Source organism: Danio rerio, chromosome 22 (genome assembly GCF_049306965.1).
Source record: "Danio rerio strain Tuebingen ecotype United States chromosome 22, GRCz12tu, whole genome shotgun sequence".
NCBI classification, from domain to species: Eukaryota; Metazoa; Chordata; class Actinopteri; order Cypriniformes; family Danionidae; genus Danio; species Danio rerio.
Window position 1 is genome coordinate 1,985,428 of NC_133197.1, and position 12,828 is coordinate 1,998,255.

Sequence of the window (12,828 nt, forward strand, 5' to 3'; positions counted from 1 at the left end):
GGAAAGAAATGTGGTACACTTTTAATGATAAATAATCGTTATCGTTTTATCGTTACTTTTATCTGGTCTTTTATATTTTTTATTATTTCTTACATTTTATTAAAAAGCAAATTCTAGCTACTTCAGGGATTGATCATTTTAGACGTGTCTGTCAGCCATGAAATATATGCCTAATACGTGTGCATTTTTAATGGTAAATTTAGCTTTTAGGTGCATAGTAAAACGTTTCACCTCACATGTTTGAAAATGGTGATTGTTTTTGTTTACATTAGCGATTGTTTTGGTCTGTCAACTTTTAATTTGGCGCGGTTTTGTTGATACACGGCTGCTCCCGCCTCACCGTAATGACGTCAGCACTGACGCGTTCATTCAGCGTCGAGTCTTCAGAGCTGAGGTGAGTCGTTGACTCTTTTTTTCGTGTTTACACAACAATAAAACACACTTTACAGTTTATTAAAGCGACAATCTGCGACTAGTTTCTGCATTGAGTTCACCTCTATCTGTGTGTCTGCTGACCAAAACAATACAGCAGGCAGCTAGGAGTTTTGAGAGGACAATATGAGTGAATGTGTTTGGGTTTTTCCATGTTTGTGTTTCTAATATCACAACAAATAATCTTTGAAGGTAAAATACTGCGAAAGATATGCACATTTTGATGAAGAAAACATTAAATAGTGGTAGGCAAAGTTAGGGTCCACGAAACGGTTGAAGCAAATGTGTCAAGGCTTAGCAACGTTTTGAATAACCTTTTACAGTGACACCTAGAGATTGAGGTAAAGTTAGTTTTATATTTACACATTCGTTCAGTGACAACTTATGATGTGCTCCTTATAATGTTTACGATGGTACTATGAATATTCAGTCTGCAATCACATGTAATCTGATTTTAAAACAACATTAGCGCTGTTTATTTGACTGTAAACAACGATGTACCTTGATAGTCATTTGCTGTTTATATGATTTCACTCTATAGAATTTTCAAAGAATACTTTTCTGGAATCATACTATTAAGGAGAAAGTCCAAATGTGTGAATATATAAACAACTTTACCTCAATCACATAGATGCCCCTTTCACACAGTGATACCAGTAAATATCTGTTAAATCTCCAGAACAACTCTACCGGTATACTCAAAAAAGGCGCTGTTCACACAGACAAGAACGTTATGGAATTTCTCTGGAAAAGACCGTTCACACATCCATCTTTTTTACTTTAAGGCCCAAATCTTTCTCCGATCAATTTTTAAAGGCCCACGTGTCTGACATTTTCTCTATATTGTTTGTATGAAATTATATTATATTTATAGACCAATATATATATATATATATATGTATATATATATATATATATACATACTTACATGCATACATACACACACTCACAGTTGAAGTCAGAAAGATTAGCCCACCTTTGAATTTTTATTTTTTATTTTTGTCTTTTTTAAATATTTCCCAAATGATGTTTAACAGAGCAAGGACATTTTCACAGTATATCTGATAATATTTTTTATTCTGCAGAAAGTCTTGTTTGTTTTATTTCAGCTCAAATAAAAGCAGTTTTAATTTTTTTCAAAACCATTTTAATGTCAGTAATAAGGTCTAATAATTCACAGGGGCTAATAATTCTGACTTCAACTGTATATAAATATATATATGGCTGATTCCAGCGTTATGGACGTGACATTTGCAGAAAAAAAATGAAACGTATATACTCGGAGAATGTATATGTTAACAGAATATTGAAATATCTGTTTATATTTTTATTACCCCTTAACCATAGAGTTTAGGCATCAAAAAATATCAGTCTATGCAGGTGTTTTATATTTAAAATGACGGCAAAATGAATGCGTTACGGACGTGACAAAAAAAAGACATGGGTTTTGTGAGTTGACATACTTGGTTAAAATTCTGTGAATAAAAATGCAGAAGCCAAAAATATTTATAACCGTCAAAAGGATAAGGGTTGGCTCTGCATGGGACATTTATAATTCATTTTATTTAGTTTTTCATTTTTGCATTAATGAGGGAAAACTATCGTTACGGACGTGACTTGTCTTCGTTACGGACGTGACTGCTCTGAAATTGACAGTTGACACATTATGAAAATCAGATAAATGCTTTCAAAACTTGACAAAAGACCTATTTGTGGATATCTGTTGGGTGTGTAAACCAATAAACTTTAACCTCTGAGACATCTGAATGGTAAGGTTGCACAATTTATCAAACTTAAATAGATATCACTTTGTTATATTTAATTCATATTATGGCATGTGTGTTGTTAAAGGTTAACGCACGTTCGAATGTTCAAAACTCAATTCGGAAACAGTGGTGCATGCTAACATGGTGCTTTTATTCTCTGATTAATATAGAATTGATAATAAACATAATCAGCCATAATAGGCCTATGTTTATCGGGCTCCTTTCCAGACAAACTTGAGTTGAATCATTGCCCGACTGTTAGTGCGCAAGACCGTGTCTACGTGGCGAATATTCAAAATCTAGTTGTGTCACAGTTATGGCAATATTATATTTGACAAAGTTTATTTTAGTTTATTCTAGTTAATGTGTTAGTCGATTGAATAAATAGCTTAATTTGTCCACTCGCGCTTGCTTTCTATTTCTCGTCGGCAGTCACTTCAGGACAGGTTGAAAAAATTTAAACAGAGGACCAGGATGAGAGAGAAAACTTTATTATGAAAGGTTTTGTGAAAAATAGCCATTAATTGCAGGCATGTACGATGGATGACTATAATGTTTATATTTTTAGGCTATAGTTTATAACCGATTGTGTAAAATATTGAATGACATTACAGCTGCAGGTGCGATTTACTAACAAATTAAATACTCCTATAATGTAGTTAAAGCGTAGATCAATATCAAGATTTTATTCTTATTTTGCCGCCTTTAAAATAATTTTAATAAGCACTCAAGCACATTTGCCGGGTGCTTAAAATCTTTGAAAATGTTTTCATTTTAATGTAGGCTATAGCCTATTTTCCAGCTTTGAAAGTGCTTAGATTTTGGATAAAGGGCTTGGAAAATTAATTGTGTCGCTATGATAATTTATCTTTATAAATAGTTATTTAATTAATAAAATAAAAAAACATATTTATGCTCTGCATGAAATGAAAACTCCGCTGTGGCCTGTGCAAGTGCCTGCAGCCTGACCCACGGCGTGCGCATTTTGAGCAATGGTAAAAGACCAAATGCATGGAGGTTATTGATTTTGTGCCCTGCATGCGCGCCTCGCGTTTTGCCATTGCCCGCTTTGTGAGCTCCAGAGGAAAAGCATGTTACCTCAGTGGCGTCTTTCATTCTTCAATCAAATGAAAGCAGAGGCGGGTTTTCCTTTGAAATATAAAATGCATTGCGGAGCGCCTCACGTCTCTGGAATGAAAAAGCGCGTTCGTTGTGATCGACCTCTGAGCAACACATATTTGTTAACTCGCAGAACAGTAACACGTGCAAACACACGTGCTTACAGATGTATTTTGCCAAAGAAGCTAAATGAAAGAAGGATATTCTGGCCACAGTTTGACACAGGAGTTGACGAACCAGCGCTGATGCTGGTCGTCTGTGCAGCCTGGAGCCGCGTCATAAACTCAACTAGGTATATTGATGATTTAGTGCAGACTAACCAACAAACCAATTTTTTCCATTTGGAAAATAACAGTTATTATTAGTTCTTCTATACATTTTTAAATAGCCTACATAGCCTAATCTACAAATCAAACAAAGCCAAATATTTTAGGATAACTTCGCACCAAACTGATCTTTCATTTTACAGCTTTTAAAACATGTATGCAAATTAATACAGTATCACATGTAAATAACAAAATTGTTATATCCTTAGCCTATATTTAACAAAAAGTATAGGTTCAAAGCCTTATGGTTTATTGTCATTATCTTTCACTATACTCAGCGCGCGCGCGCACATGAACCGCAAGTAAGACAGAGGAAATAGGCTAATAAATCATAATTAAGACATAATCTTTAAACTAATGACTTCTATGTTGACAGGTTTTGTAATATTATAACAGCGGAGCATTAATTGAATGCATTTTTTCCGTAAAGCAATCTATTTGAGCTAGCCTAATATTTTTTAATTGACGGAAGAAAAAAAAACACGATTGGACAAACAGTCTATGCCGATTCTTAAAAAGCATTCAGTCAATGTTTTCGTTTTGTAATCTTAATTTGTCATTTAAGTAAAAAGGTTTAGAGCAGGATTTATTTTATTATTTTTGTTAGTTTATTCAGTTTTTCTGTGCTGCTAAAAACACTGCAGGTGCGTGAAGATGCTCCTTCTGTATGCTGTTTGCATGTTAAAATAACCTAAATCAGTATTTTAAAATGCAATATTTAATGTGTCAGACAAAATAGGCACGTCAATTTTTTTTTATTAAATAATATTTTGATATTAATCTGTTAACGGTTAATATCGCTTAACGAGCGGTTGTTGATTGGCAAAATGAATCGAAATCAGCATTCCTAGTTTGGCATAAATTGTATCTTAACTATTTGATCTATTATTTGACGTTTCTTTTGTAGATAGGGTAACTGACCAAGAAGTGCTTCAACACAAGGTGCTGCATCGCCAAAACACCAAGATTATGCGCCAAGATTATGGCATGTAAAATGTTGTTCTCTTTATTAAACATTTATTTTTGAAATGTTACTAAAATGGTTTATAGCTAACTGAAATGTTCAGTTCTTGATATAACATATGGATGTTATGTAATGTAAGTCAGTAATTGTAATGCAGCATCATAATGAACAAATATGCGTTAGTCATTGGCTTATATTAATAAGGAGTTCAAAAATGGTCACGTCCGTAACGCAAAATTGTAGTTGTTTAAAGCAAAGACCTGAGATGAGTTGGCGATCATAATTAGTATGGACATATTTTGGCTTTGTATACAAAGTTTCATTTTATTTGTTATAATATTTATTCCACAATATAAACTTTTTCATTAAATCGTTACGGACGTGACACGTGACCTAAGCTGCGTGATGTCTTAAATATGTACACTGTAAAAAATTTCCAGAAATTCACAACATTTAACTGTAATTTTTCACAGTAAATTACATGAATGTCACTTCACAGTATTTAACAGTGAAAGTTCACAGTAATATATTGTAGGCGGAATTTTATTGTGAAAGTAATGCAGTTGATGTAATCACAACAATTTACTGTAAATAATCAGTAAAAAATGTTTACTCGTGTTAATTATAGTAATTTAAACGTTAAAGCTAAGCCATTATTTTTATTCAAGAAGCTGCATCTGTATTGGTATTTTACTATTTATTTATCTGTTGCAGCTTTTATACTTAAATAAAACTTTATAGGTAAATTACAATTTAATTACAAATTATATGTTTTACTTCAAAATTAAACTAATTCATACTGGTTTGAAACAGCATAAAGGATATAGTTATTTTTAGGTGAACTGCACATTTACTTTTATTTATCGAATAACATGGAAATATGAAAATAATTTAATGAAATAATTCAGTTAATTCAATTAAATAATGAAAATATGCAATGAATAAAAAACAAAACAGTCAAATGCATACAACTGAATCTTTTTTTATTTAATTTTAAAAACGAGTTTTATTCAGAACGATATGACCTGAAAAAAATGTAATCGATTCATGAAATATACACCCAGAAGGTCTTTGGCATTACGTTATGTCTAGCCGAAGAAGGGCAGCTGTTGACGGATACATGAGCACCTGCGCCCGCTCAGCAACTGGAGGTTATATCTCCGCAATCGGCAAAGCACATTAGAAAATACAAACCATCTTTAAAATAAAACAGCAGATTTGAGTTTTAAACAACTACATTGTCGCATGAAAACCTGTTAAAAATAAATTCACGATACATTATTTACAGAGCAGACCCATCATTGTCAGGGACAAACGTTAGAATGTCTTGCCGAACTAAGCTTCCTTTTTCCGGATACATGAGCACGTGCGCCCGCTCACCATCTGGAGGTTATGTCTCCGTAATCGGCAAAAACAAATTATAATACTTTTTTTTACTGTTAAGGTCAAATTTTATAGGTTATATTTTCGTTGTCACAAAATAAATTGTATCTAAATATTTGTTTATCTACTGAACTTGTACTGAATCATTTGGACTCGTTCTGTTCAAATCTAACTCAGTCGTCGTTGGTTTTCACGTTATCACAGGGGAACACATATTAACATGTAATTACTGTATGGATTACGTGTGGCCAAGACGTGTAAAGAAACGGTAATCAAACATATTTCTGCGTCTTGAAGTTGTAATACAAAAAGTGAAACAGGGCTTCAGGCGGGATTCGATTCTTTCCGTTCACTTAATGGAGCCGACTCGTTCGCAAAGGACACTTCAGTTATCACTACTACAAGCGCGCGCATTTGTGCTCTCTCCGCCTTTGGATCTCCTGGTCTCATCCAACGGATTGATCGGTAAGTGATGAAATGTCAATTCCATCTAATAAATGGCAGTTTTTTTATTAATACTTATATTGATATATATGTGTGTGTGTGTGTATCTGTTGTGCATGTAATTGAAAAGTTTTAACCAAACAGCTGTAGTTGTACATTTTTAATGTTAACCGCGCTGTTTTTAAGCACAACGAAAATATACTGCTTGTAACGTCGTGCTAATTGTGGTCTATTAACTTAATTGTGAGATTATAGCGACACTACCCAGATAGCATACAGTTCTGGGCCACATCTGGGCCAACTAAGGCACATATGGCTCACTTCTGGCAATGGCAGGAGACATATGGGCCACATCTGGCCCATATGTGTCACACCGGGTGTAGTGTGAGTTGTGGCCTGCTGTATGTGGGCCAGATGTGGCCCGTGTGTGACACCCCGGGTGTAGTGTGAGTTGTGGCCTGCCGTATGTGGGCCAGATGTGGCCCATGTGTGACACACCGGGTGTAGTGTGAGTTGTGGCCTGCCGTATGTGGGCCAGATGTGGCCCGTGTGTGACACACCGGGTGTAGTGTGAGTTCTGGCCTGCTGTATGTGGGCCAGATGTGGCCCGTGTGTGACACCCCGGGTATAATGTGAGTTCTGGCCTGCTGTATGTGGGCCAGATGTGGCCCATGTGTGACACCCCGGGTGTAGTGTGAGTTCTGGCCTGCAGTATGTGGGCCAGATGTGGCCCGTCTGTGACACCCCGGGTGTAGTGTGAGTTGTGGCCTACTGTATGTGGGCCAGATATGGCCCGTGTGTGACACACCGAGTGTAGTGTGAGTTGTGGCCTGCCATATGTGGGCCAGATGTGGCCCGTGTGTGACACAACGGGTCTAGTGTGAGTTGTGGCCTACTGTATGTGGGCCAGATGTGGCCCGTGTGTGACACACCGGGTGTAGTGTGAGTTGTGGCCTGCCATATGTGGCCCAGATGTGGCCCGTGTGTGACACAGCGGGTCTAGTGTGAGTTGTGGCCTACTGTATGTGGGCCAGATGTGGCCCGTGTGTGACACATCGGTTGTAGTGCGAGTTGTGTATTTTTAGTTCCGGTTTAACTATAAATGAACAGGAGCCTTTGAAGTGGTTACAAATTATTAGAAATTGAAAATCAAAGTTAATTTGTCTTTCTAAGTCTGTACACTTTTGTTTTATGAAGTAGAAAATAAATATTGCAAATAAATGTAATGTAATGCAAGGATTTACATTTTTCCGATCGGCTACTTCTGCCTGTGGACTGCATACCTAATGAGTGGGAGGGGCTTGCTGCTCAAACATTACACAGACTCTGTTGTGAAGCAGCAGCAGTTCTGTGTTTCCTGTGTTTTATTAACATTATTGTCCCTCATCAGGCAGTGAGAGCGCTACACCTTCTCTGAAAATAATAACATTGCATGTTCTAAATAAGACTTTTTGAGATTAAAAATGATTCTTTAGGTTATTAAGAATAGGAATAAGCCATTGCTTATCTGGGAAAGTATATGTTTGTAACCTTATCACGTATTAATTCAGTTTATTTCCTCAATAATGGATTTATTTTTACTTTAAGGCTGCTATGAATATAAATTTATATTATCTGTTATATGTAAATGTTCCAGCATGAGTAAAATTAATATTTTTTTTCATATTACCTGGTATGTCTATAAATGTCTATAAATGCAATGAGTTTCATCATTTATTATGTTTTGATCCATTAATGTTTTGTTCAGTTTCTCCATTTGAATGAATTAAGACAGTGTTCTACCGCCACCTACTGGGTGGATTTAATTTGCTATTAGTACTACTTTTTAATGAACAATTTTACAAATGAATTCATAATCTAATAATACTGAATTAAAGTGCTGTTTTCTTGGTGTTATTTTTTTGCAATTCTACATTTTTACAATGATTTTGTTTGATTAAATGCCACATACAACATTGTGCTTTTTTTATTTAATTTGAATATTAAATAGACATAAATGTTTTGTTTATGAATAAAATAACTATGTAGAAAAAAATGTCAGATAACTGAGCAGTAGAATGTGAATAACATGAATGTGTTCGTGAATAAGCTGATATTTGTAAACAACACAGTTTTATTTACTTATTCTACAGAACACAAAAAATAATAAAAATAAATCTGACCAATTTTAATGCGCACACCTAACCCCGCTCCTAACCCTACCCCTCACTTTGATGTCACTAGCCCTATTTGAGTGCATTGTTTCTGACATTGCATGTCAAACTGTGTGTCTCAGCTTGCATATGCAAGTCTGCAATCAGATACTAATGCTTCTGCAACACAGCCCTGAGGGTACAATCCTCAGTGCTGGGAAACACCACACATTATCTTAATCACAAACTACAGCAAATTTAGTTTATCCAAAATTCCCTTATACTGCAAATTTTTGCACTATGGAAGAAACTTGAAACCAACAGAAACAACATGCAAACTCCACATAGAAAGGCCCAAAAGTCTATCCTGGTTCTGTGTGTGTGCACCTGTAACAGCGTACACAAATTTTATAGACAATATGCTATTAATAAGCATGTTAATTAGCAATTAGTTAATTGTAAATATATCTTAAAGTGTTAGTTTTTATATAACAAGCTATTGAATATTAAAAATAACAGTAAATATTCTAGAATTACAGCATGTTACATAACAGAGCAAGGACATGTTGACAGTATGTCTGATAATATTTTTTCTTCTGGAGAAAGTCTTCGATTAGAATAAAAGCAGTTTTTTATTTTTTTTAAAAAGTGTTTTAAGGTCAAAATTATTAACCCCTTTAAGCTATATGTTTTTTCTACAGTTTCGGAACAAATCATTGTTATAAAATAACTTGCCTAATTACCCTTACCCTAATATATATAATATTATATATATATATATATATATATATATATATATATATATATATATATATATATATATATATATATATATATATTATTTATATTTATTTATTTAAAAACATAATCATAAACTGCCCCCTTGTGGCGAATATGTGTTTCGCTTCATCCTTGCATTACGGTGGAGTGGGCGGAGCCTCATGAATGACGGTTATTTTTTTCAAACGAGGAAGTGAAGTCAAGTCCGCCATTTCATCTTCTTCTTTATATCGGGTAAGTTATTATTTTAAAATCATATTTGTGAGATATTTGTCGTCAGGTAATGTTTTTATTTGTTAGAAAAGCCCCTGTTTTGAATAGTGAAAAAACTGTAACTTATATGTGGATAATATGGCTAAAAACGGCTAAGAATGATGGCAGCCGTCAGTTCAGTAATCTGTTAAGTTGATTGTGCTCGGGGTTTTAACAAATTCATTTAAGTAACAAATGTCCTTTTAATCGCTCGTCATTCCCAATTAAATGATCAATAAGACGTGTTATATGAAGAACAGCGTCGAAACGGGAGCTTGAATGAATGAATCATATGCTGTCCGTTTTATACAGTTGTAATAGGTGCCGAGTTCTGCCTTTGTACTGGATTTAGCTCTAACACTGAACGAACAGTCTCTTTTTGGTAACGTTAATCCTAATGATCTTGATTTGCTTGTTAATGTGTGTTTTATCAAGTTTCAGCAAAAGTTTGCAGAGTAACGTTATGTGGTTCATGCTGGCCACTGTTGAGACTGGTCTGCATTAAAACATTTTTTTAAAGCCAAAACGTTTGAAAAAAAATCCACAGTTGAAACATGATGTGTTAAATGACTTATGAAGGAAATTAATTAGCTAAAAAGAAGGCTAAGTGTGTTATGAAATATTAAACCTTGTTAAAAAATAAAATCAATTGTGTTAAATAAGCTTAAAATCCATATCTTATGTTTTATATTACTTCAAAACAGCCTGGAAACTGAATTGCACCATTAATCTTGTACATATGTATCAAGTCCAAACAAATGGTTTTGTGGCAAGTAAAAATAATATTTGTATAAATTGATTGTATTGTATTAATTTGTTACAGAAAAGAAAGGAATCATGCAAGCTGAAGGAAATTACAACTCTCACATCAGTGCATTACTAATTGTTTGACTTCATCATCAAGCACACCAGGTACAATATTGTACATATTTTGTAACTTGTATATGTCAGACTGGTTGTTGGGAACTGAAATAATATATTTTATGTTTTATTTATTATTAAAATATTACAAGATTTATTGGTGCTATTTTATCACTGTGTGAGATCATAGCTTATTTAAAAATCTAATAATGACATAATAATGACATATTTTATCCTCCACATGGTTTAAAATATTTTTGTTTTGTTCTGTTGAACATAAACTCAGACGGTGCGGTGGTACAGTGGATAGCTCTGTTGCCTCCCAGCAAAAATGTTTCTGGTTCGAGCCTCGGCTGGGTCAGTTGGCATTTCTGTGTGAAGTTTGTATGTTCTCCCCGTGTTGGCGTGGGTTTCCTCCGGGTGCTCCAGTTTCCCCCACAAGACATGCGGTACAGGTGAATTGGGTAAGCTAAATTGTCCATAGTGAATGTGTGTAAATGAGAGTGTATGGGTTTTTCCCAGTGATGTCTTGCAGCTGGAAGAGTATCTGCTGCGTAAAACATATGCTGGATAAGTTGGCTGTTCATTCCACTGTGGTGACCCCAGATTAATAAAGGGATGAAGCTGAAAAGAAAATGAATGAACACAAACCCAGTTTTTCCTACTATGTATATCGATAGTTACAGGTTTCTAACATTCTTCAAAATATCTGCTTTAGTGTTGAACAGATTCAAACTGCTTTGAAACAAGTAGAGGATGAATAAATGGTGGCAGAATAGTAAACTATATCTTTAAATGTTTTATTCTGTATGTTATGTGTATTCATATTTGTCTTGTCTTTTGTCATATTGTCCTTCTAGCTCAGATTGTGATGGACCGGGAATGCGACACCAGTTACTCTTAAGTCAAGAACCAAATGAAGCACCAGAGTACAGATTATGGAGGTATCTGAAGTTGAACTAACTGGAAGCAGGGAACCATACTAATAAAGTTCCTTAAGGTAAAAGCACCTGCTTTATTTTGATAGGAAGTATTTTTTTATAGAGTTCTATTGTTTTATTCCTATTCTAATTCTATTTTATTCATATACTGAATGGAAGTCATTCAAATTTCACAACAAATGATTAGCAGATCGAATATAAAATATAATGACATTTTAATACATTATTTCTTTTGGTTATTCTTTACATCTATATATGGGCAAGTATTTAATCAATGATAATAATTTTAAACAACTTAACTAAACAAATTACTCTGTTGGACCCTAATATTTAAAATAGCAAAATCCTCAAACTAACACACACTCTTGTGAATGCATTCTCACATTCATACACTCAAAAACACACATTCATACAACAGTCTGTCTCAGTCTGACTCACACACAACATCCTCTCTCACAGATTTTTTTAGCAAACCTCCACCACTAGCTTGTCCTTTTATGCTGCTTTTATTTCAAACATTTTAGAGCATGATATAGTCCAGGTTTTTATCACTAAGTATTTTTTTTCCATTCAGCAGGTTCCTTGTAAAGATTAACCCAGGGAAGGATCGAAAATGGAGAAGACCAGATCAAGAAAGACTACATCAAGATCTGCGGTCAGTTCAAAGGTACTTTCACTAATTACCAAGATTTCAGACTATGAATTGATGGAGTAAACTTTGAGTGTCAGATCTTCCTAGCAAAAATTCTTCCCAGTGTCTTGTAGTAGAAGTGATGCAGTCAATCAAGTTTACATTATTTCGTTAATTGCTTTCCGATTTAATAAAAATATAATAACCAAACTTGATTAATGTAACAATTTTGATGAAAAGGGCATGTTTTACTAAAGCTTTTAGCACAAAGGCACCCCCATCTTGTAATATTGCTGTGTCTGACGTCACGGGGTTGGTATGCTGGAAACGTTTTTGAATGAGGTATTTGTATGATTTATACATAGTCTGTCTTAAAGCGTCACTAAATTGTACAGGCATTACAGGTCAAAGCAATCTGTTATTACATTTATCAAAATAAACAATAAGGCTCTTAAAACACTGCTTTGAAAAATGTAGAAAATGTAAAAAAATATTTCAAATACCTCAAATGAAATTAAGTCATTTGTTTTATTATTTTTAAAATATATATTTTTGTAAAGTCATTTGTTTATAATTATGTAAAAAAAAATCCAAGTACTATAAAAGTTATTTAAGCAACAAATTTGCCAGATTGTAAAGGCAGACACAGAATGAGCAAACAAGAAAAAACGTGTAAAATGTGTAAATAAAAGGCTACATTTTACATTTTTACATCTTTTCATCATATAAGTAAAACCTTCCTAAGCTTGAAAATATATTTCTTTAAAATAAACTTCCTTTGTTAGTGCAAATTTCTT

General features: G+C 34.1%; 2 protein-coding genes across 4 annotated transcripts in view; both read left to right on the forward strand.

Annotated features, from left to right (window-relative positions):
• The first annotated feature begins 343 nt into the window (after positions 1-343).
• Positions 344-12,828, forward strand: part of LOC141380117 (uncharacterized) — a 34,198-nt gene continuing 21,713 nt past the window's right edge. The window contains exon 1 of the mRNA XM_073936869.1: positions 344-394. Coding sequence (XP_073792970.1) covers positions 345-394 — 50 coding nt within the window. The 5' untranslated portion in view covers position 344. The remainder of the gene's footprint in view (positions 395-12,828) is intronic.
• Positions 347-12,828, forward strand: part of si:dkey-15h8.17 — a 28,786-nt gene continuing 16,304 nt past the window's right edge. Inside the window, exons 1-4 of one of the 3 annotated variants that reach the window (XM_021469391.2) lie at positions 9,517-9,580; positions 10,422-10,510; positions 11,320-11,459; positions 11,975-12,067. The gene's annotated coding sequence lies outside the window, so the exon portion shown is untranslated. Of the gene's footprint in view, positions 395-4,310; positions 6,456-9,516; positions 9,581-10,421; positions 10,511-11,319; positions 11,460-11,974; positions 12,068-12,828 lie in introns of those variants that run through there. The other 2 variants (XM_017353363.4, XM_068216206.2) reach the window with 2 other exon arrangements.